Genomic DNA, 20,001 nt, shown 5'->3' on the forward strand with positions numbered 1-20,001 from the left:
TGAGTAGTCAGTGGTCTTCATATAAGGCCATGACAGGCACAGTGGGCCTAATGGTTAATGCTGTCATCTAGATGTTTGATAACAAGATTTAACAAGGAAATCTTAGTTAGAGGCTTACTGCTGAAGTCTCGTGAAGACCTTCCACCAAAATGCTAAGTGCCTCAATCACAGAAAGAGAAAACGGCTGACATGCTGCAAGTCCAGTGCTCGCTCTTTGCCAATGAGTAATATTACACGGTGCTGGCCTTCCCACTGAGATGAGCATGGGGTGGTGCAAATACTTTAGCCTATCTGCAGACTCTTCAGGAGGCACAGTGCTTCCTGGCAGTGGCAGCACCTCAGGAAAAGTTAAGACGACTCTGAGAGGCTTCAGTGTTACAAATCGCTGCAAAGCTAGTGTGGGTGCTCACCCCTGCTCGGTCTCTTGGTCCTAAACCATGCAGGATGGAAGTAGTGTGGTGGTGTGAAAGTAGACATTAATGACTTGGTTACTGCTGCTTGCTTCTCACGTGCATCTTGTGCAGGCTGCTTATTTCCCCTTTCTGCATGAAGAAATTCCCATTTCTTTGGGCCAATTCAGCCACAGTTTCTTACAATCCTCTCTGGTTCTTAACTGCTTCTGGCTTTAAAAACTTTGTCTTGTGTAATGTTGCCAACTGCTGAGCTTGCGTCTGCAGGGCGTCAGGCAGGAGAATGGACAACGAACATGCTGCATGTGTAATTTTTTTGTGTCTATCTGATCAAGCTGATAATAAATCTATCTGAGAGCTGGACTGTTGCCATTCCAGCAGGTGTATATGTGTTCAAGACTTAACTACGTAGAACTGCAAAGATCACAGGCTACGGAAGGGAGGTTTGAGAGAATAACAAGCTTTTTATTTTCAGATTTAACCACTAGTTTCTGGAGGGGAAAAAATGAAGGTCAACTGTATAAATTTCCAGTGTCTCCCTCACCATATGGTTTAGTTTAGGAGTTATTTTATGTTCATGGGATTGTGATTCCTGACTAGGCCATTGTCTGCGGAACTTCTTATGCTTCTTAAACCTGAGGTCAAGTATTGTCAGAGATCAAGGAGAATGGAGAAAGGTCAGAGCCTGCATCTCCTACAACCTGACAAGCTCCAGTGTAGATACCAGCCCTGGAGGAAGAGTGGGGGAAGTTGCAAACTTTAAAACAAATCCTGCTGGAGGCTTCCAAAGACAATTTTTTTTTCAAATTGCCCCACTCAAGCTACAGCAGCAATTCACAGAAGGAAGCATAATGTAATATAGCATCTGGTCTTCAGCCCTTTTCAGAGCAAGGGCTCTCTGCTCTCTCTTGTGCAGAGAAGAGTGTGTTGTCAGACTTTAAATTATAATGTGACCTTGAATGGTTTAAACTGCCTTGAGTTTTGAGTAAACAAAGATACTTCTGAGAATGTGACTATCAAACGGTGCTTCTTACTTGGAAAAATATGTGTTGATCTCCAAGGTGCTCGTTGCTTTTAGTGTGAGGACTAGTAGCTCTGGAGAAAAGAGATAATGGTCCTTGTAGTTAAGCTGCTGCTTGGGTCTCTGGAAACAGTTTAATTTGCAGCCCTGTATAGTATTATATAAATTATATATTTATGTATATAATGTATATATAGTCAGTAAAATGGGACAAAGCTTCCTTGCTTTGCAGGCTTGAAGTGTTGGATTTCTTGACGGATATATAAATTACAACTTCTTTGTAAAATTCAGACCTGATTCATTCTAACCTGAAAGTGATTCTTTTTATTATCAATAGTGAAAGCTTTATCAGCAGCCTTATTGTTAGGATAGGGTTAGTATTATTTGGTGTCTGCAGGTCTTTCTCAGAGGTAATGAACTTCGTGTATTCTTGACTATACTTTGCATTCAAGGATAATCAACTCTCAAGGATTCTTGGTCACTGGGTGTGAAATGTTTAGTGTACATGCTGTGATTAATGCTGTTTGGACATAACTCAGTTCAATGTCATTAACTTTATTGGTATGAGAAGATACGGGCAGGTGTGGACAGTTAAGACATCTGATATTTTATTTTGGCATAACTACACATTTCAGCATAGTGACTTCAGAGTCTTTCCCAGGTAGATTGAACAGAATCGGGCATCATGCTAATCTAACCCATTTATTCATATTTCTAGTCCTGACATAGGGCCACATTGCCCAATACTAGTAGACTGGCCATCCTGTGTAGTGTCCATCCCCTACATCCCACCATATACATTCCTCCCCAGTATAGGCAAGGGATCTGTATTGTTTACATGTGCAAGTATATTTGCTGCTCTGGGACTTCTGCTGGCAGAATATCCCAACTGAAAACACTTTATTTTCCTTATGAATATGTCCTAAGGCAGTCTTAATAACTATCTGGCTAGGCTTTCTCTAGGTAGTTCTTGCCCTCCAATCTCTTCCACATTTACCTGCATGACCTACCAATGTGCATGTGCAACTTCCTTTTATTCTATAGATGCTCTTTTCTTAGAACGAATATGCTGGCTTTTGGCTTTTCTGACCTCTCAGCTCTTTGGTCTCTAAGGCACAGGATATCCTCTATTAAAAGGGAAACAACAGTCGGAAGTAGTTGTAGTTTGCAACTTTCCTAGCCAGCGCTGGAAATGCCAGTCATGTGAATTTAACATAATGGGGTTTGTGGGATCTCACGTTATTGTCTTTTTGCAGGGTATCGTCCAAGCCTACAAGAGTGGCATAACCCTCCAGGGAAACACCACTAGCCTGGGCAGGTGGGACTTCAGTGGGTCTTTCTTCTTCTCCATCTCTGCAATAACAACCATTGGTAAGAGTTCCCTGCTTGCAGGGCTGCCTCGTAGGTGGGAGAGGAGTGGGAAGGAGGACCTGTACTATCAGATGCTGCTCCAGCCCTATGGGGTTTCAGGTAGCTTGTCTATATTGTGCCATAGGTAAGTACCCATGAACCTAGCCCTAGAAATGCTCTGTCAGTGCTAATGCAGTAATGATCTCTAATTAGATACAGGGTTAATTAGCTCGGTACATATCCCTACTAAGTCACACAGCTTTTGGGACCTGAACTTTACGCTGTTGTACTGCCTGTACTTTCCCAAGCCTACTGCTGGTGAATTGCACATTGAAATCAACTTTTCCTGTCCCAAGGAGAGGGAATAATTTTGAAACACTCTTAATACTGGCTGTTGAATCTCTGGAGACTATATTTATGAATTATTCCTTCTTATTACTACCTGGATGGGATGAGGACCTGCTTGTTTAGGTGAAAGTCAAATAGCTGGATAAATGAAACAATTCAGTTGAGTCAGTAATTCAGAGCAAATCAGTAATGCAAAGCTGTTGTAGTTTAACTCCAGCCAGCAAATAAGCACCATGCAGCTGCTTGCTCACCCCACTCCAATGGGATGGGGGAGAGAACCAGAAGAGTAAAAGTGAGAAAACTCATGGGTTGAGATAAAGACAGTTTAATAGATAAAGCAAAAGCTGCGCACACAAGCAAAGCAAAACAAGGAATTCATTCATGTCTTCCCATGGGCAGGCAGGTGTTCAGCCATCCCCAGGAAAGCAGGGCCCCATCATGTGTAATGCTTACTTGGGAAAACAAAATGCTGTAACTCCAAATGTGTCCCATCCCCCCCACCCCTCTTCCCCCAGCTTTATATGCTAAGCATGATGTCATATGGTCTGGAATATCCCTTGGGTCAGTTGGGGTCAGCTGTCCCAGCTCCCAACTTCTTGTGCACCCCCAGCCTATTTGCTGGTGGGGTGAGGAGCAGAAAAAGCCTTGGCTCTGTGTAAGCACTGCTGAGCAGTAACAAAAACACCCCTGTGATATCAACGCTGTTTTCAGCACAAATCCAAAACATAGCCCCATACTAGCTACTATAAAGAAAATTAACTCTATCCCAGCCAAAGCCAGCACAAAAGCTGCAAAGGAATGATGGAAACAAGTGGGAAGATGGGGAGAGAATGGAAACAATAAAATCTATTTAGGTACAGTGTTACTTAAGGCAGATGCTATTAATTATTGTCAGTGCATGTCCCCAGTCCCCCACACCATTAATAACTTGTCCTGATGTCTTTTTCTTACTGTGTGACCCAGTATTATAAAAACGATGGGGGGAGAGTATGTGGAGAGATGGTGGTTGAATATCGAAAAACCCTCATGGGTTTCCTGATTTGTGTTGAATGTGTCAGCTCGCTTCAATTTCAAGTACATTTTTAGATTGGGAATTTGCTTTGTGCACTCAGCTGGAGCATTCATTTAATTTTTCTGATTGTATTGAAGATACATTGACTTCAGAACATTAAGCCCCCAAACCAGAGCTCAGAGGGGGAAAGGGGAGCTGGGGGGATGCGTGGGGGAGTGTCACCTGCCTGTGCCTCAGTACATCTGTCTGCCCTGCTCTTTTGTACATGTATTAGTCTGGTCGGGAACTGTGGTTGGAGTGTTGTACTACAAGGTACAGGTTTTACCAGATGATGGCAGTGGAGGCTCATTAGACAGGGCTACACAGGTTGTGGGTTTTGAGCGTAGAGCCTGGGCAGTTCCTTCCAGCCTTCAGTACAAAGCAGCATTGGCTCAGAGCTGCTCCGCTTGCCTCAACAGGTAATTCTGGTCCGTTTCGAAGCTGTCAGAGTGACTCTGACAGTTTGAGTGGCCAAGTTAATGATATTCAGGATCAAATTTGTCACATTAAAATATAAGGGGGTTTTGTGGTGTTGGCAGAGATCTAGACTAAACATTTCTGGCTGTCACAATATAAAGGCCTAAGCTACTTTTTTTTCCTTTTTTCTTTTAAGTAAACTCCTTGCCCTGATGGCTGGGGGTGGAGGGGATAACTTGACAGCAGGGGGCAAATAAAAATAACCAAATATTACAGCTCTCTATCTCTTCATTTTAAAGCTAACTCTGACTCTAGGGACTTGTTCATGATTTTTCAGTTGTGGAGTTGAGAATGCTGTACAAGTCACCTCTATGCAGAGAACTTCAGACAACTGGGCCCTTGATTTTGTTTTTTTCAAGTTAAACTGTTAATTGTGTACAGGTTAGTGTCTTAACACTCTGTTGATAAGTGTGTTGTAGAAGAGGAAAATACAGATGGCCTCACCTTAAGTCGTTACCCATCCTCTTTCTTTATGAAAGTTCTGGAGATAGTGGCTGGTGCAGCCTGATTGACCCAGACATCGCTGCATGACTGAGAAGGATAACTGATGATGTCAAGGGACAGGGTCCTTTCCAAAGAACTCAAGTCCAGAGGAGTGATTCATAGTAGGAAGCTTCATGTACAGGGCATGGCTGTGGGGTAAATGACATGGTTGAGAAGGTGTTTTTGAGAAGGGTTTATTGAGGTTTTTGTGTCCTTATGTGGTAAAGAAGAGCTTATCTCAGGCTGTGAGTATGGAGCTGTTGAAAGCAGGTTCAGCTTCACAGGATTAATGTATAGGGGTTAAAAACTAAGGCATTCTGGCAAATCAGTTCAGAAAGGATAGACTTAAAATCGTAATGGAGAAGAGAGATTCTTGGGCATTTAGGGGTACTCGGGTATTTTGAAGAATCTGGGTGGACTCTATTCCATGTGTTCAGGCTGCTGCAAGTCCTTCTCTGTCTTGTTTGTCTCTTCCATATTCTTTCCCTGCAACTAATACTACTCATGCCTTGCCAGCCTCCTATGCGATGTAATGTCTCTGGCTTTTGCATCAGCTATTTTTTTTCCCTGGTCTTATCAAACAGCACTGCCAAAGCCATTTTCACTTACCTTCATTGCTTTCCTCTGAGATGTTCTTTCCACTCTTGTCAGCTTCTGTTTTCTGCTTTAGGTGTTTTAACCCCCTTCAGAAGGCTTGGTGGGTTTCTCAAGTCATTACCAGAACACTTTCACTGGGATATGGGAAGTGATGTTAGCTTCTTTCCCCACTGAAACAGTCTGAATTCCCATGTCTCCTGTTGCAGCATCTTCTGTACTGTACCCTCCTTGCATTTAAATGAGAGCCTCATCTGTTTCCACTAGTGACTAAAAGCAGTAAGCAAATTTTGCTTATAAAGCAAAGTTCTAACCTGCAGCTTGGACACACTTGGTACCCTAATCCCAAAGGTTTAAAGAACAGATGTGTATGAACCAAAATGTGTTGTTTAAAGAAGTGCCCCAAAGCCTATATGGTTTTTGGCCGATCTCATAATTTGAATGGAACTGCATTTATAACTTTTGATCCTGTGGGATGGGCAGCCCTGCCCTTCTGCTGATTCTTTCTCCCCACTGCTATGCTTCTGTGCTTTCTTCATTGATGTCTTTTACATGTCATGTCATCCCAGATCTTGTATCTTATCTCACTTTCTGTAGATGTTTCCATGGGAACCTTCTCTCTTCAATGCCTTGAAGAATCATGTTCTGAGTTCCTTTTAGAGCTGTAGTACTAAACATGATTAAAGAAAGAGAAGGTATCTTGCTGCCAGTTTTCTCTCTTGGACATCTTTATCCCTTGCTGATTCAGTCTCTCCTTTCTATGTTTATTCTCCTCCTAGTTAGTTTGGACTAACAGGGCAGAGGTCACCAAGTTCAGGGTGGGGCACAAGACAAAAGTTCCTAAAGTCAAAGGACCACAGAGTGGTGTAATTTCAGAAGGAGGTGCTAGGGAAAGGATTTGTGATGAGACTGAGGTTGCCTGTGTTAGCCTAAGAGTAGAAGGAAGTGCATTGTCCTTTCTAGCCTGAATGTCCCCCTGTATCTGGGGTGGGTAGATGCCATTACCTAATGTTGCCTTGCCATTTTCTGGTGACAAAGCAAAGTACTCAATTGTATGAATTTCAAAGGCCCTTTTTTAAACATAAAATAGGGCAAGCAAACCATCTCACAATGAAGGAAGGGGAAGACCTTCCTGCTGTCCTTACCTTCTCTGGTTAACACAGTGTAATAGCTCTGAACAGCAGTCCCCCAAAGGATTGGGAGGGTAGCGAAGAGGCAAGGAGCAGGCTATTGAGTGAGTGGTGGTATTCAATACGTTGTCACAAACATCTAGTGTGTTGCTGTAGATGATTCCCATGGGGGAAAAAAACCCCAGCCAGTTCAGGACTGTGAAGTCCTGGCAGTGTAGGGCTTTGGGCCAGCAAGAGTTTCTGTAAGACTTGGACCCTCTGTGGTGCTGCCTAGCATGTGGTGGAGCTCCTGAGAAATGGCCAGCCCACTGCTGGCTGAAGATCCATTGGGAAATCCAGTTAAAGCAACTTGATGTCGCAAAGTATTTAAAACATGGGATAACAGCCTGGAGCCACTTCCACATTTGAATCCTCTGTGAACCTCAGGTTTGTGTAGGGGGGTTCCCTGCTGAAGAGCCCCACACCTTTGATGCGTTGATCTTTTCCCTGCTCTGTGGCAGCTGGCAGAACTGCTCTACAGGCTGAGTGGAATGTGGCATAGTGGTCTGTGGGAGGTCACTGGTGGATGGGGGGATAGCACTCACAGCAACATCCTCTGAGCTGTCTCCTGAGCACTGGCATATTTGGTCTGCTTTCCTGACTGCATGCCACATCAGCCTGTTGAGACTAAGCCCACTATACAGCTTCCAGTGTATAAACAGTATGAATATAACAAATGGAAGACGACTGCAGTACTCATCCCAAGCATTTTCCTGGCCTTTTGCATACTGAAGGAGTGTAAAACCAAATTTTGTTGTTGCCTGGAACTTCATAGGGCTAAACCTGTTAAAACAACTATGTTAAAACGTGGGTTTTGGCCTTCCAGCCTTAGTTGTTGGTTTCTCATCACAGCACCAGCTCAAATGAATAGTGATGGACACCTCCCACATGCCCTGGTTCAACCTGCCAGGGTCCCAATGAGCTTTCCCATATAAGACACAGTTCCTGAGATTCTGCCACCACTAGTTTTTAAAATCAAGTTGTTTAATTTTTTGTTTGTTCTAATCATAAAACTGAGATGCCAAGGCAAGTATTGGGGCTTCTGAGTCCTGTTTCTGTCTCTACCACAACTGTGAGGCCTTGGCAAAGTCATCCTCCATGGATGGATGAATTGGAAATAACTGTGCCTCCCCATATCAGGTGTTCTGAGCTCAGTGGCTGTGTCTAGCTGACAAGTGTCCCTGCACTTAGAGCAGGCTTGGTGGCTATAATATGAAATCTCACAAGAAGCTTGAGAAGCTGAGCACATTCATTTTGTTTTGTGTAGCTAGTGCTGGTGGAGACCTTCAAAAGTATGAGGGAGGATAGAAATCCCAGACTTGCTGATGTTCAGTTGAATGTAGGTGGTACCAAATGACCTTTGAAAATCCTAATGCTTGTAAGGATCATAGGATAATTCAGGTTTCCTGGTACCTCAGAAGCTCTCTAGTGCAACCTTCTGCTTAAAGCAGTCAGCTATGAGGTTAGACCAGGTTACTGAGGGCTTTATCAGGGATGACTTCCAGCTAAGCTGGGCCTGTCATCACATTTTCAGGAACCACGCAAACATATCTTAAGGCTGTGTGAGTAACTGATAGGTTTGTTTGGGTTTTTTTTTCACTTTGCCTGCTGAATTATAGGGCAACATCTTGTTGACCTAAACTGAATTAGAATACTTCTATTTTTTCCATGCAACATTTTAATTCATCATGAACAAAACCTTTCATTTAGCCCAAATTAAAACACTCAGGTTACTTAAAAGGAGTACAAGAGAAATAAAAGTTTAGATCTTCTGAAAAGATGGTTTGAGCATTCCCTGAATGTGTAGGAAAACAGTGTGCAATTTCCTCCTGTACCTGGGAGGACAGGAGTGTGTCTCACTGGAGATCACCCCAACTGCCAAGTGGAGCATCATTCTCTGAGTATTTAAATGTGTGTTGCAAAATAAAGTAATTCTAGCACTGCCTTGTGGCCTTGTGGGTCAGACACTCACATGTTAGAATGGACACCTGGCTCCCAGGCTTTGCTGAGTGTCTGCATGTTCAAAACAAAATATTGTCAACATGAACATTCTGTAAATTTAGGATTAGGTCACTCTTGGGTGGATACCAGCCATCACTTCCCACAAATCTCCCAAAAAAGTGTTTGAAAGCTCAAACCACTGATAAAGTTACTGGTTAGAGAAGTAACTCTTCCTCCAGCTTTTTTTTAAATCTAATTCTGTTTTTCTGCAGCTGAAATTATTTGGTGAATTTGCAGATTTTTTTCAGGCTATAAAAGACACCTTTTCTCATTCTAAGCACTTTTTGCTTAAAATACTGTTGATTTTTTTTTTTAATGTTTGGACAGAGAGCCAAACTAACCTCCCATTTTGGGTAGCAGGGAATCACAGTTGCCTTGTCTGAACCAGGGGCACCGCAAGTAGGATACTGTCTTGTGACTGAAGAGATCTTTTATTAATAATCTGTTAACTACACATCAGTCTCCTCCTCTCAGCAAGCTTGCAGAGCATCTGAATCCCTTATGTACAGGAATGTAATGGGCAAACATGAAACTGAGTTTACTTAATATGTGTAGCAGAAGCACATGAGTTAAAGCATGTGGATATGAACATTTAGAAATAAAACCTACTCTTATTTTGCTGCTTCTAAGGAAAATAATGTTACTTTGCACTTGATTTCAAAATGAGGGAACCCATACAAGCATTTAATCCAACTGCTTCAGAGAAAATGCTTACACCTTGGTCTCTGTGGTTTTGGGGGAGCATCCCTCAGTGTTTCTTAGCGCAGGCATGTCCCAGATGATGTCCCAGTAGCAGGCTCCTGAGGGATGTGACACAGCTGCCAGTGGTTTGTTTTAGTCTTTGAACTTGCTTCAGATCTTCTACTGTATAGCCCACAATGGTATAAGATACCCACTACCCTCATTCCATTTATTGAAGAGGGTAAGTCCCACTTACCCTTTCCTGCTTGAGTTTTATAACAATTGATGTTTATATATAACTAGGTTGGCATCTATTTGTTTAGTCTAATGGCAAGGATGTGTCATCAGCCAGATATAAATTGCTGGCCATTTTGCATAAAGTCTCCTGTGCTGTTTAATCAAATTTTGTACTCTGTATAAAAAGCTAATGGGACATGGTGTTTTGGCATTTACAGCAACTGCCCACTAAGCCTTCAGGAAATTGTCTTGAGCTGCTGAGCCCAAGGGGAAAGGGAGCCAGATAAATCCTGTGCAAAACAGATCTGGTGTTTGGTGGGCTGGGCTTACTGCACACATTGGATCTCCATACTTCATCGAATTTGCTGCTCTAAATTAAATGCAATGTAGAGCTTAACCTTAGATGCTCTCCAGTCAGCACCATGTGAGGTTCCCAAAATCCTCAAGGTTGTTGTACATCACACCTGAGATCATGAACCTTTCTTTCTGTCTTACCTGATATTTTTTTCCAGAGACTGGATAACCTGGAAAGCTATGGTAAGAAGAACTGCCCAAGCCATTACACAGTCTTTTAAAACTTGATATAGAAAGGGAAGAAGAAAAAAAAGCAACCTCCCAGCAAAAAAAAAACCCCAAAAACCTTGGGAAGGGCTGGCCATAAATGTATATGACTCATGTTCAGGCTCCAGCCTTACAGTAAATGCCATCTAGCTCTTTCTCCTGGGTCCAGACCAGCCCACAAAACACCCTAATTCTGTAAGAGAAAAACTGGAGCTAATCCACTGAAGTGTGGCACAGCCCGTGTGAAACAGATCAGACCAGGCACACACCCCTTAAATTCACCTAGGTGGGATCATCCACCAGATGCCCTTGCCTGCCTGTCTCATTTATCCCACCTCTTAGTCTAGAAGTGGTGAAAGCTGGCAGAAGTCACCAATTACATGTGGTGGTGGTGGAAACTGCATAAACATCACGGAGCTTCTTACAAGTGAAGAACATAGCACTGGAATTAAGGTGGCTGTACAGTCTTAATTTAGCCCCTTTGTTTGACTGTGTTTCAGAACAACCTCTAGTTATGTAACAAACAGCATCCCATTCTTTCCAGGGGATGCTCTGCCCTCTCCCAGGGACAGGTTGCTGGGGCCATCGCTTTGGAGGTATATTATGTGTTACAACATACGTTAAATCCAGGGGCTCGCAAATCATTCAAGCTTAAAATTATTGGAGGGAAGTAAAATTTTGAATTTGTGGGGGTAGGAATGAGTGGAAAAGACAGCCTATATACATAGTTTGCTGCCAGACCTTTTTCTGGGGATAGTTTGCTGGTGCATGTGCACAATTAACTATTTGCAGACTTGTCCATGGTGAGAGATTTTATTAGCACAAAACCTGGTACAGGACATGTAGATGTCCCAAGCTAAGAGTCACACGCCTTTCTATGTTGTTGGTCAGTGGCTGGTGTGGGACAGAGGTCGGTGAAGGAATGGGACTCCATCTAGTCAACTGTGGATGTTTGTGCTATCGCTTATCTCACGTAGAGAGCCCAGCCCTTGGACCTCTCAGTCCTGGGGGCTGCTACTGGGGCTACGCCACCTACAAGCATGGTAGCAATGCACCGGTGGTGGCAGCAACTCTGGGCTTGCGCTGCCCCAACAGTTGGGTGTCACTGGAAGGGGATAGCATTATTTGTGGTGCAAAGATAAGCTTTTCCAGGTTATGTCAATCTTGTATATGGACATACAGAAATCTCTGTGTAGTCAAGGCCTCTGACTGGCTAAGTCACTGTTGGAACGTTTGTCATGTGCTAGTCCTTGCCCTGTCTTAAAAAGTACTGTGAAATAAACCAAACTTAAATCTGACTTTCCCGTGGCATAAAACACTTGAAATTACAGAAGTGCAAACCTGCAAATTCACAGGAATTTTTTAAAAGAAAATGTGGGGAATAAAGACAAATACTGCAGCAGTGACGTTGAAGCCATGATGGTCTAAGGATACAAGCAAGGCTGTGCTTGCAGGGCAGGACCAGTTCATATGATTAGAAGAAACAGGCAAAATTTCAAGCACTTTTTTTTTCTTTTGGTCTGAAATTGAAGTATTTTATTCAGGTTAAATATAATTTATCTGGGTTTATTGACTGTAGGTAAACATTTTGAGAATTTAAACTTAAGGTATATTTGGTATTTGTGGTGCAAAAGAGGACCATAAGCAAGGAGTCGGTGTTAAGTTCATTAGTCCTGTATGGACAAAGCTGGAAAAAGGTGGTTGTTTTAATTATAACACTGTTGTGATTCAGAGACCATCTGACAGCCATCTAGGATCATTTACCAGCAAACCCAATGCCAACAATGCTTACAAAAACTGAACTGAACAGAAGTTTTGCGTTTACATAAGATCCCAGCCGGGACAGTGGGTAGGCGAGAGGAAATTATCTGGTAAATGGAAAAGGAACTAAACAAAATTGGCAGGGAAAGAAATGTTGTTTTCCGGGCTACAATAGGATATGACAAACAATGGATGTAACTTAGAGTTATTTATAAAAAGGGTCCTTTTGGAGTAGCGACCTTCTTGTCTAACTTTTGTAGAAGATGGAGGTTCAACCCTCCAGGGGAGGAGGGCAAGCAGAAGATATTTTAGATTTAACACCTCATTCCTTCCCTGCCTAGGCTATGGGAACCTGAGCCCCAGCACTGTGGCTGGTCGAATCTTCTGCATCTTATTTGCACTCTTTGGGATCCCCTTGAACCTTGTACTCCTGAATGAAATTGGGCAGCTGATGCTGTTGGGGGTTCAGCGTTGTGCCCACCACCTGGAGGAGATGTTTCACTGGCAGGTAAGCAATGTGGACGGGTATGCCTCACCCTCAAGTTCAGGGAAGAAAAGATAGAAAGGGCGTTATCTGGTATTTGGGATCCTGATTAATAAGAACAGCTTGCCTGCCTATTTGGCCAAAAAACCAATAATACTCAGGAATAACTGAAAGCAAATAAATTTAGTTCATGACAGCTCTATGAAGTGTCAGATAAGGTTGTTTATTAATCAAGGTAACTTCCATGATGAATGGCTTCCCCTACAGCAACAGAAGTGCCGGAGCCTTAGAGCCATGCACAGTCAGCTGTTTATCATCAGTCATAGTTAGAATTGCACACCTAAGTTACATGGAAACATTTGTGGAATAGGCTTTAAACTGACATGAATTTAGGACTCATGAAGGTGATGCCCAGTTTGTGTTGACTAGGAGAGCCACACCGTTTATTCTAGTGGAATGTCATGTGTGTTTTTGTGGAGTCCAGCATCATCTTCAACTGGAAACTGAGCTGGACTTTCCCTGCCACCCTTCTTGTGACAGTCTCTTCTTTTTTTTTTCTGTTTTACTAGAAAAAAGCTTCCCTCCTGATTAAGACCTGTGCACTGGTAACTGGATTGTTATTGTTCCTCCTGCTACCTCCCTTTTTGTTCTCTGACAAAGAAGGCTGGTCTTATGAAGAAGGCTTCTACTATTCCTTCATTACCCTCAGCACTATTGGGTTTGGAGATTATGTGATTGGTGAGTAGTTCACATTTCATTGCGTTCACCTGCTAAACATTAAAGCCAAATGTGTGGTCTATGAAGCTCCCAATTCAGCAGTTTTATACCACTAACAATCCACAGACCTGATGAGAAATATGTTGTGGTAGGCATTTGACAGGTTGGAGAAGACATGATTTCTGAGATAGCAGTGCCACCTGTGGAAGAGCAAAGAAATTCTTTCCCAGTCAATGAGTAATCCAGCATTCAGGAGATCTGCCCCTTGAATGACTACACCACCAGACTGGAGTGCTGCATTTTTAATCACAGCAGTCGCTGATGGTGCACTTGGTGTGCTCCAGTGCATCAGCAGTGATTAGTTTTTAAGCAGATAGCTACTCTGCATCACCATTAACCATCACCTCTGTCAAAACCCCAGATAATTGTTTTCTAAAAGGTAGTTTAAGTCACTTAGGTACCAGGCACAGCCTAGTTTTGGTTGCCAAAACCCTTTGCCAGAGGAAATGGGTTTGGACCCATGTCTGATGCATTTGCTGAAACACAGGACACACCTTTTTGATAAAAGTCTTTCTCATTAAAAGCAAATTCATAATAGAAAAAATAGGCACCCTTGAATCCCTGGGAGACAGAAAGACTAAACCATCTTATTACGGATTCTTTATTTTCTTTTCTTCGTAGTGCTTGCTTCATGCTTAGACAACCTAGTGGTGGTTACCTTAGTACTTGTCTATAATGCATCAAAGTTACAACTAGCGCTTGTGTAGGCACACTTAAATGAGCTGGAATCAAGTTAGCTTGGGCAAGGGTAGCCAGATGGAGCTTAGCAAAATTAGCCAGTTCAGCATTTTCCTGATTTTATGAATGATGCTGAACTCTAAAGCAGCAGCTTTACTTCTGTCAGTTCCTGGTAACTGGTTTCGAAGCTCTTCACTATTATACCTCCCATGTCCAGGCATGCCTTCACCAGTGTGGTGCTTTTCTAACTGGCATCTCGCCATAGATATGGTAGGTTCAGTATGGGAATAACTGAGTATGTCAGTGGCCTGTGGTATGTAGAGGCTAAACCATTTTGGCCTTATAATCCCATGTGTTTGTGCTTTATGTCTCAATTTAAAAATAAGCAAGGCCAGGGCATGGGTTCAAGTGACTGTCATTATTTTTTGACTGTCACACTCTTTGCCCACTAGTGAGATCTTTGGCACTGTTCTGGACCAGGTGAATTCTGGGGGATATCACATGCCAGGCGAGATGCCTGATGTTCGCTTTGGACATAGCTGCTCTGTTTTGGGGAAAATATAAGCCAGGCTGTGGCACTTGGATTTGAAGTCATAGAGTGGTCCCTAGCCTGGTTTATTTAGTAATATTGATGTAGCTTCTCTTACTGGCCCTGAAATCTGTTAACTTACACAGTCAGAAAGCCCTTCTGTTGGACATGGGGTGCCATGTAAGTCCTAAACTGCTTCTGATCTTCTCATCCCCAAGACTGCACCTAACAGATGGATAAAGCATTCTCCTTGAAAGCCTCAAATAGCCCTTCTCTCTTGTTTTCATTTATTATTTAGAAGCAAACAATTTTTAAACCTTTGAATTTAGCATTGGTGAAAGGTGCTTGTTTGAAGGATGAACATAATACCATTCCTGGTTGAAGTTCACCTTGATGTAGAAAGCCAGCCCAAAGACCAGTTACCACAGAAGTGGTTGGTAACTCCCAAACTTTTACCAGTGGCTTAGTGACAACCTCAAAATGTCTTGTGGTTCCATTATATTGAAAATGCATACAATGGGTATTATATAGTATAGAATAGTAAATATATGTAGATGATCGGCTGCTTAACTGACTAGTTACTACTCATGACAGTCTTGTAGACAGTAGCAGTTCATGGACCACAACCTGAGAACTGCTTGCCTGTGCAGGTAATGACAGGATGGTATTTCTATATACAACCATTCACAGATGATAAATACCTAAACATCTGCCTTTGTGGATGTCCCATTTCAACCCAGCCCTATGTGTACTTTTCATTGGAATGTGGTATGGAGAGTGGCCTCCAAGTTCATAGAGGTATCTGTCGCTTCATACATATTAACTCCTCGCTCATATGTATTAACTCCTCATACTTTGTCCTGAAAGTATTAGGTGTTCTGTAGTATCTGCTGCACTGTAGGTATTCAGTTATAAAGCAACAAACCTTTCTCAGGTAAGGAAACTAAATAAGACCCGAGAAGCAGTAGAGAAAAAGACTTTGCTGCCACGGATTTGTATCCTGTACCTTACCTGTGTTTGTAAGGCTACTGCATCCTGCTTTACTGATACAGCCCAGTCACTTCATAGGGTTGAGCTCATTCCTTTGCCTTGCCTGTGTTATTATTAATTACTTCTGACACTAACTTAGCACGTGGAAGCCTCTTTGCACCAAGCATTGTGGAAACACAATCAAACATCAGCTTTGCTCCAAAGGAATCACAAAGTACGTAGCTGAGCAACCAGGCAGAGGTAGTATAATTTCAAGCTACCTTCCAAGGCTTGGTTGTTCTTGGAGGTTTTGGAACTGCTCAAGACCCTTCCCTCCGCTCTTCAAGACTCACTTGCTCGCTTATACCTGGCTTAACAAGATACATACATCTGTACATAAAACCCGCTTACCTCTCTGCCTGCAGGGGACCCCTGTTACATAGTAATACAATATTGTGATGTTGAGTGATAAGTAGAGAAATGAAACTGTGCACTTGAATGTGAATAATTTCACTTTGACATAGATGTAATTTGGGATTTATTTTTCTTTCTTATAGATAATCTTTACAATTCCTAGGGAGCTCTAGGCTGTTGCTGACATATTATAAAATGTACTTGCTTACAACATCTATTCACATGCTAAGCACACTCATGTTTTATATAGAAATCACTGATGTTAGGTCATATTTCCACTGTCTTTGCTCTAAATGTAATGTCTCCTTTGAGGCACTCTTGATCCAATCTAGAAATGTTTTGGGCAATTCTCTTGTAGGGATGAACCCAGACCGCACCTATCCAGACTGGTACAAGAATGTTATCTCTCTGTGGATCCTCTTTGGGATGGCTTGGCTAGCACTGGTTATCAAATTTTGCATCAACTTTCTCGAGAGCTCCAGTGACTTCTGTCAGTGCGACAACAGTACAGAGATGACAGAAGATTTAATAGATGGCAACAAAAATGGTGTGACGGGACTTCACGATGTGGAGATCTGCGGTGACAAAGACACAAAAACAAAAGGACCAGATGGATCTCCCACCTACACAGATCCTACAGAAGCACTCTAGGGAAGAAACATACCCTTGGTCTCTCTTAGGTTTTAGTACACCAGACATGCACCACTTAGAAATGTGGGAACGGAGCTGCCCATAGAAATGTGGGAATGGAGCTGCCCTGACATTTGCGTGGGGTGAAAGCTTGCTTATTGAGCTTGAAATGCTTCCATTCTGAATTGAGCAATGACAACAAACTGTTTCATTTGCAGCACCACCAAGAGTTACTAACGGGACTCTTAGCCAAAAGCAGATTTACAGAGATATCGCCTACCCTCCCACCTCAATAAATGAGGTAAACGTTGACATCCATATGCAACTCTAGCTGTTGTCCTTTTCTTTCCATGCAGAGTTCTTGCAGCCTCTTGAACGTATGGCATTTTGCAAATATGACAACTAGAAAAGCAAGATCCATTTAATGCAGGAAACAAATTGCATGTTGCTAAAAGACAATGAAAAGCACTATTTAAAGCCACCTGGAAGTCACTGCAAATGTCCTCCATCACCTATATGCTTGTGCTTGCCAAAGGTGGTAACATGCTTTTGCTCTCTGATTAGTACATGGATGGCAGAGCTTGTGGAGGTGCCTAATAGAAACAGATCATTCAAGTTTTTAAAAGAAATTTCTACATCGGATGTCCACTAATATTAAAAGGAGACTAGGTAGTTAGGCTATTCCTTACTCCAGAATTTATGTAGGATCAGCCTTTGTAAAGTATTATGTAGACCAAATGTCATCAGCTAAATGTGACAGTTTATTTAGATAGATTTTTATTTTGCCACATCTTGAAAGCCAGAAAAGGAGGACTAGGGGCAGTCTTAAATGCCAGTGATTCCAAAATTCTCCCGTGGCCAACGTTAACAAGGTCTACTTTAATTTAGAAACAGACTTGAAGTATTTTCAACCGTGATCAAGAGATGCTATTCTGATTAACTTCTCATGTCATAAATGAATAGCGTATCTGTTCTAGCTAACATCTTTTATATGAGCACAACTATCTGTTGATCTGTGGAATGCCAAACCTGCTTATTTGGCCTTTGTGTCAATCATGGAACAGAACTGTTGCTTTTTTTTTTTTTTTAAATTCCATTAAATTATCAGAAATCTTTTGAGAAGTGATGCCATTTATAAAGGCTCAACAGAGTCTAACTCCTGCTGCCATTTATATACCCATATCTAATCTTCTCATTTTCTTATTCCTGTTGTGCTACTTGCATCCAAGAGCATTAACTTTAAGAACTTGACCATAGCAGTAAAACAGAATGAATCATTTGGGTGAGCCTTCAGCTTCTGCATCGGACCAAGATTCCATGTGGACCGTGGAGAAAAGACTGAAAACACAGCCTGTTGGAGTACGGGACTCAGGAATTGGAAATATCTGTAGCCCAATTCACAGAAATGCAGTGAGTGAAAAGTTTACAGTCTTCAGGAGCACAAGTTCTGGAACACGTGCCATGAAAAAAGCATTTCCAGAGCAGGTCAGTCTGAGTGTTGATATGTGATGGAACTGATTACAGGAGAAAATGCAGAAAAGGAATCTGCTGGATGAAATTTGGTCTGTCAACCTTTTGTCAGCCTTCTTGTCATCAGCCTTTTGCTGACTCCATAGTAATAAATGTTCTCTCAAATACTGTTTTGATGGGCAACAGAGATAAGAAAGGGGAGGTAGTGGAAATCTCAGGTCACAGTTGGGAAACTGATGCAAAATAAATACATTTCAATTTTTTGGACATTGGGTAGTTTATTTAACAGCCTTTATGGTAAACTTTCCTGTTTCTTCTATGTTTTGTCCTCTTTATTTTCACTGATGGATACAGAATGTAGGTTTTCCTAATGTTCATAATGGGCTGGCCTACAAGAAGACCAAAGTGTATTTCTTAAGTGAATCGCAATTCCACAGCATAAAATGTGATACACGTTTGTGTACATTCTTTCATGCGTATCCTTTGCACCTTCTGTCAGGTGCAAAACTTAGTAAATACAACTGTTATTGGAAAATCTAGATGCCCAGAAGGTAGTAGGAGTTTCTACTGTCAAAGCATGGGAATGGCTATGCAAAATCTGTTTCAACTTTAACTTGAAATGTCACAGGCTCTGGGGATTTCTACCAGCTCTGCTCTTCAATGAGAAGGGTTAGCTTGAGAGGAGTTTCTTCTTTTCAATTCGAATGTCTGTTATATTAATCGCATCTAACTCATATTCCCATGTATTCGTAGTTTGAGGATGAGATTTTCAAAAGTGCCTTAGAGGTTTGGGCACCCTGGTCCCACTGAGGCACAGAGTTGTGTGCCTTAGGACAGATAATACACACTTCTGAGAGCTAAAAGGAAGAGGAACTCTAGGAATAATCCTGAAAAAAGGAAAAAAAACAGTAATTCTTCATAGATCTCAGTGCTTCCACTGTATGTCAGGGTTCAGCCACAAACCTAAGCATGTGGCTAGGTCTCAAGGTTACTCAGTATCTGCCCCAGCAATCCTTGCTTATTTGCTTCCTTCCATGGCTGTGCTGTTGTATTACCCAGCTGCTCACCACCAGCGTAGTCCTGCCACTGTCTGATACAGCGTGCTTACCGGAGGCGCATCTGAACTGCTTGCAAGCCACACGTAACTCCAGAGCTGCAAGTCGCCTGCATGTGTCCTGGACCACCCCAACAAAATATGAAATAAGTGAGTCAAATACCATCTCTGCCTGGGTTCTCTGATGCTGAATTAGCACATTGCCACTAATGAATACCCTTTTATTGACAGTTCCTCAGCTAGCTTTTCATATGGACAATAGATAATATTGTCTTCCCACAAACTTCTGTGCCTTTAGTCTGTCTGTTCTTTATAAAGCTGGGCTGTGATTAAATGACATGGATGAATTTGTTCCCAGAGGGATGAGAAGAAAGTGGAGTTTTGCAACATCACAAAAACGTCATCACCAATGTGTCTGCTCTACCAAAATATGAAAGGTTATCTGCTCAAGGGTAAAATAAAGAAAACAAAAGCATGGTGCTGTTACCATTCTTGTCACAGCTGACTTGAAGTCTTCTGTAATCTGCATTGGAAAATTACAGATGCTCCTTGATTTTATTATTTTTTTTTATAGTGTTTCTTCCTGTTCAGATAAGTGTGCTGTTTCCATTAGTGATTTCAGGTTAGACTGTCACTGCTGTTATTCTTCACAAGTCAATTCTTCCTTACTACCCTCTTTTCTTCCTTGGGAGGAGCAGGGGCTGGAAACAGGTTTGGTTAGTAATGGTAATGGTAAATATTTATGTACCATCAGTGTCCAGAGGCTTTTTCATAATTGCATAGAGCATAATATGCTTCTGACCTTTATACAGTTTCCCAGGAAATCAATCTCTTAAAGCAAGAAAATAGGCC

The 20,001-nt window shown here is 42.1% G+C and overlaps 1 protein-coding gene across 1 annotated transcript; it reads left to right on the top strand.

Annotated features, from left to right (window-relative positions):
* The first annotated feature begins 2,648 nt into the window (after positions 1-2,648).
* Positions 2,649-18,156, top strand: LOC118452551 (potassium channel subfamily K member 17-like). The gene is made up of 4 exons (XM_035896981.1): positions 2,649-2,802; positions 12,486-12,652; positions 13,198-13,366; positions 16,354-18,156. The coding sequence occupies exons 1-4, from the start codon at positions 2,649-2,651 to the stop codon at positions 16,644-16,646; spliced, it is 783 nt and encodes a 260-aa protein (XP_035752874.1). The 3' UTR covers positions 16,647-18,156.
* Positions 18,157-20,001: the final 1,845 nt, after the last annotated feature.

Source organism: Egretta garzetta, unplaced genomic scaffold, assembly GCF_000687185.1.
Source record: "Egretta garzetta isolate BGI_Z169 unplaced genomic scaffold, ASM68718v1 scaffold306, whole genome shotgun sequence".
NCBI classification, from domain to species: domain Eukaryota; kingdom Metazoa; phylum Chordata; class Aves; order Pelecaniformes; family Ardeidae; genus Egretta; species Egretta garzetta.

Bases quoted from the DNA above. Each gene is read 5' to 3' on its own strand.
- LOC118452551 (XM_035896981.1), top strand. From the start codon at position 2,649: ATGGGGTTTGTGGGATCTCACGTTATTGTCTTTTTGCAGGGTATCGTC. The intron at 12,653-13,197 runs GTAAGCAATGTG...CTGTTTTACTAG, and splicing joins AGGAGATGTTTCACTGGCAG to AAAAAAGCTTCCCTCCTGAT. The intron at 13,367-16,353 runs GTGAGTAGTTCA...ATTCTCTTGTAG, and splicing joins GTTTGGAGATTATGTGATTG to GGATGAACCCAGACCGCACC.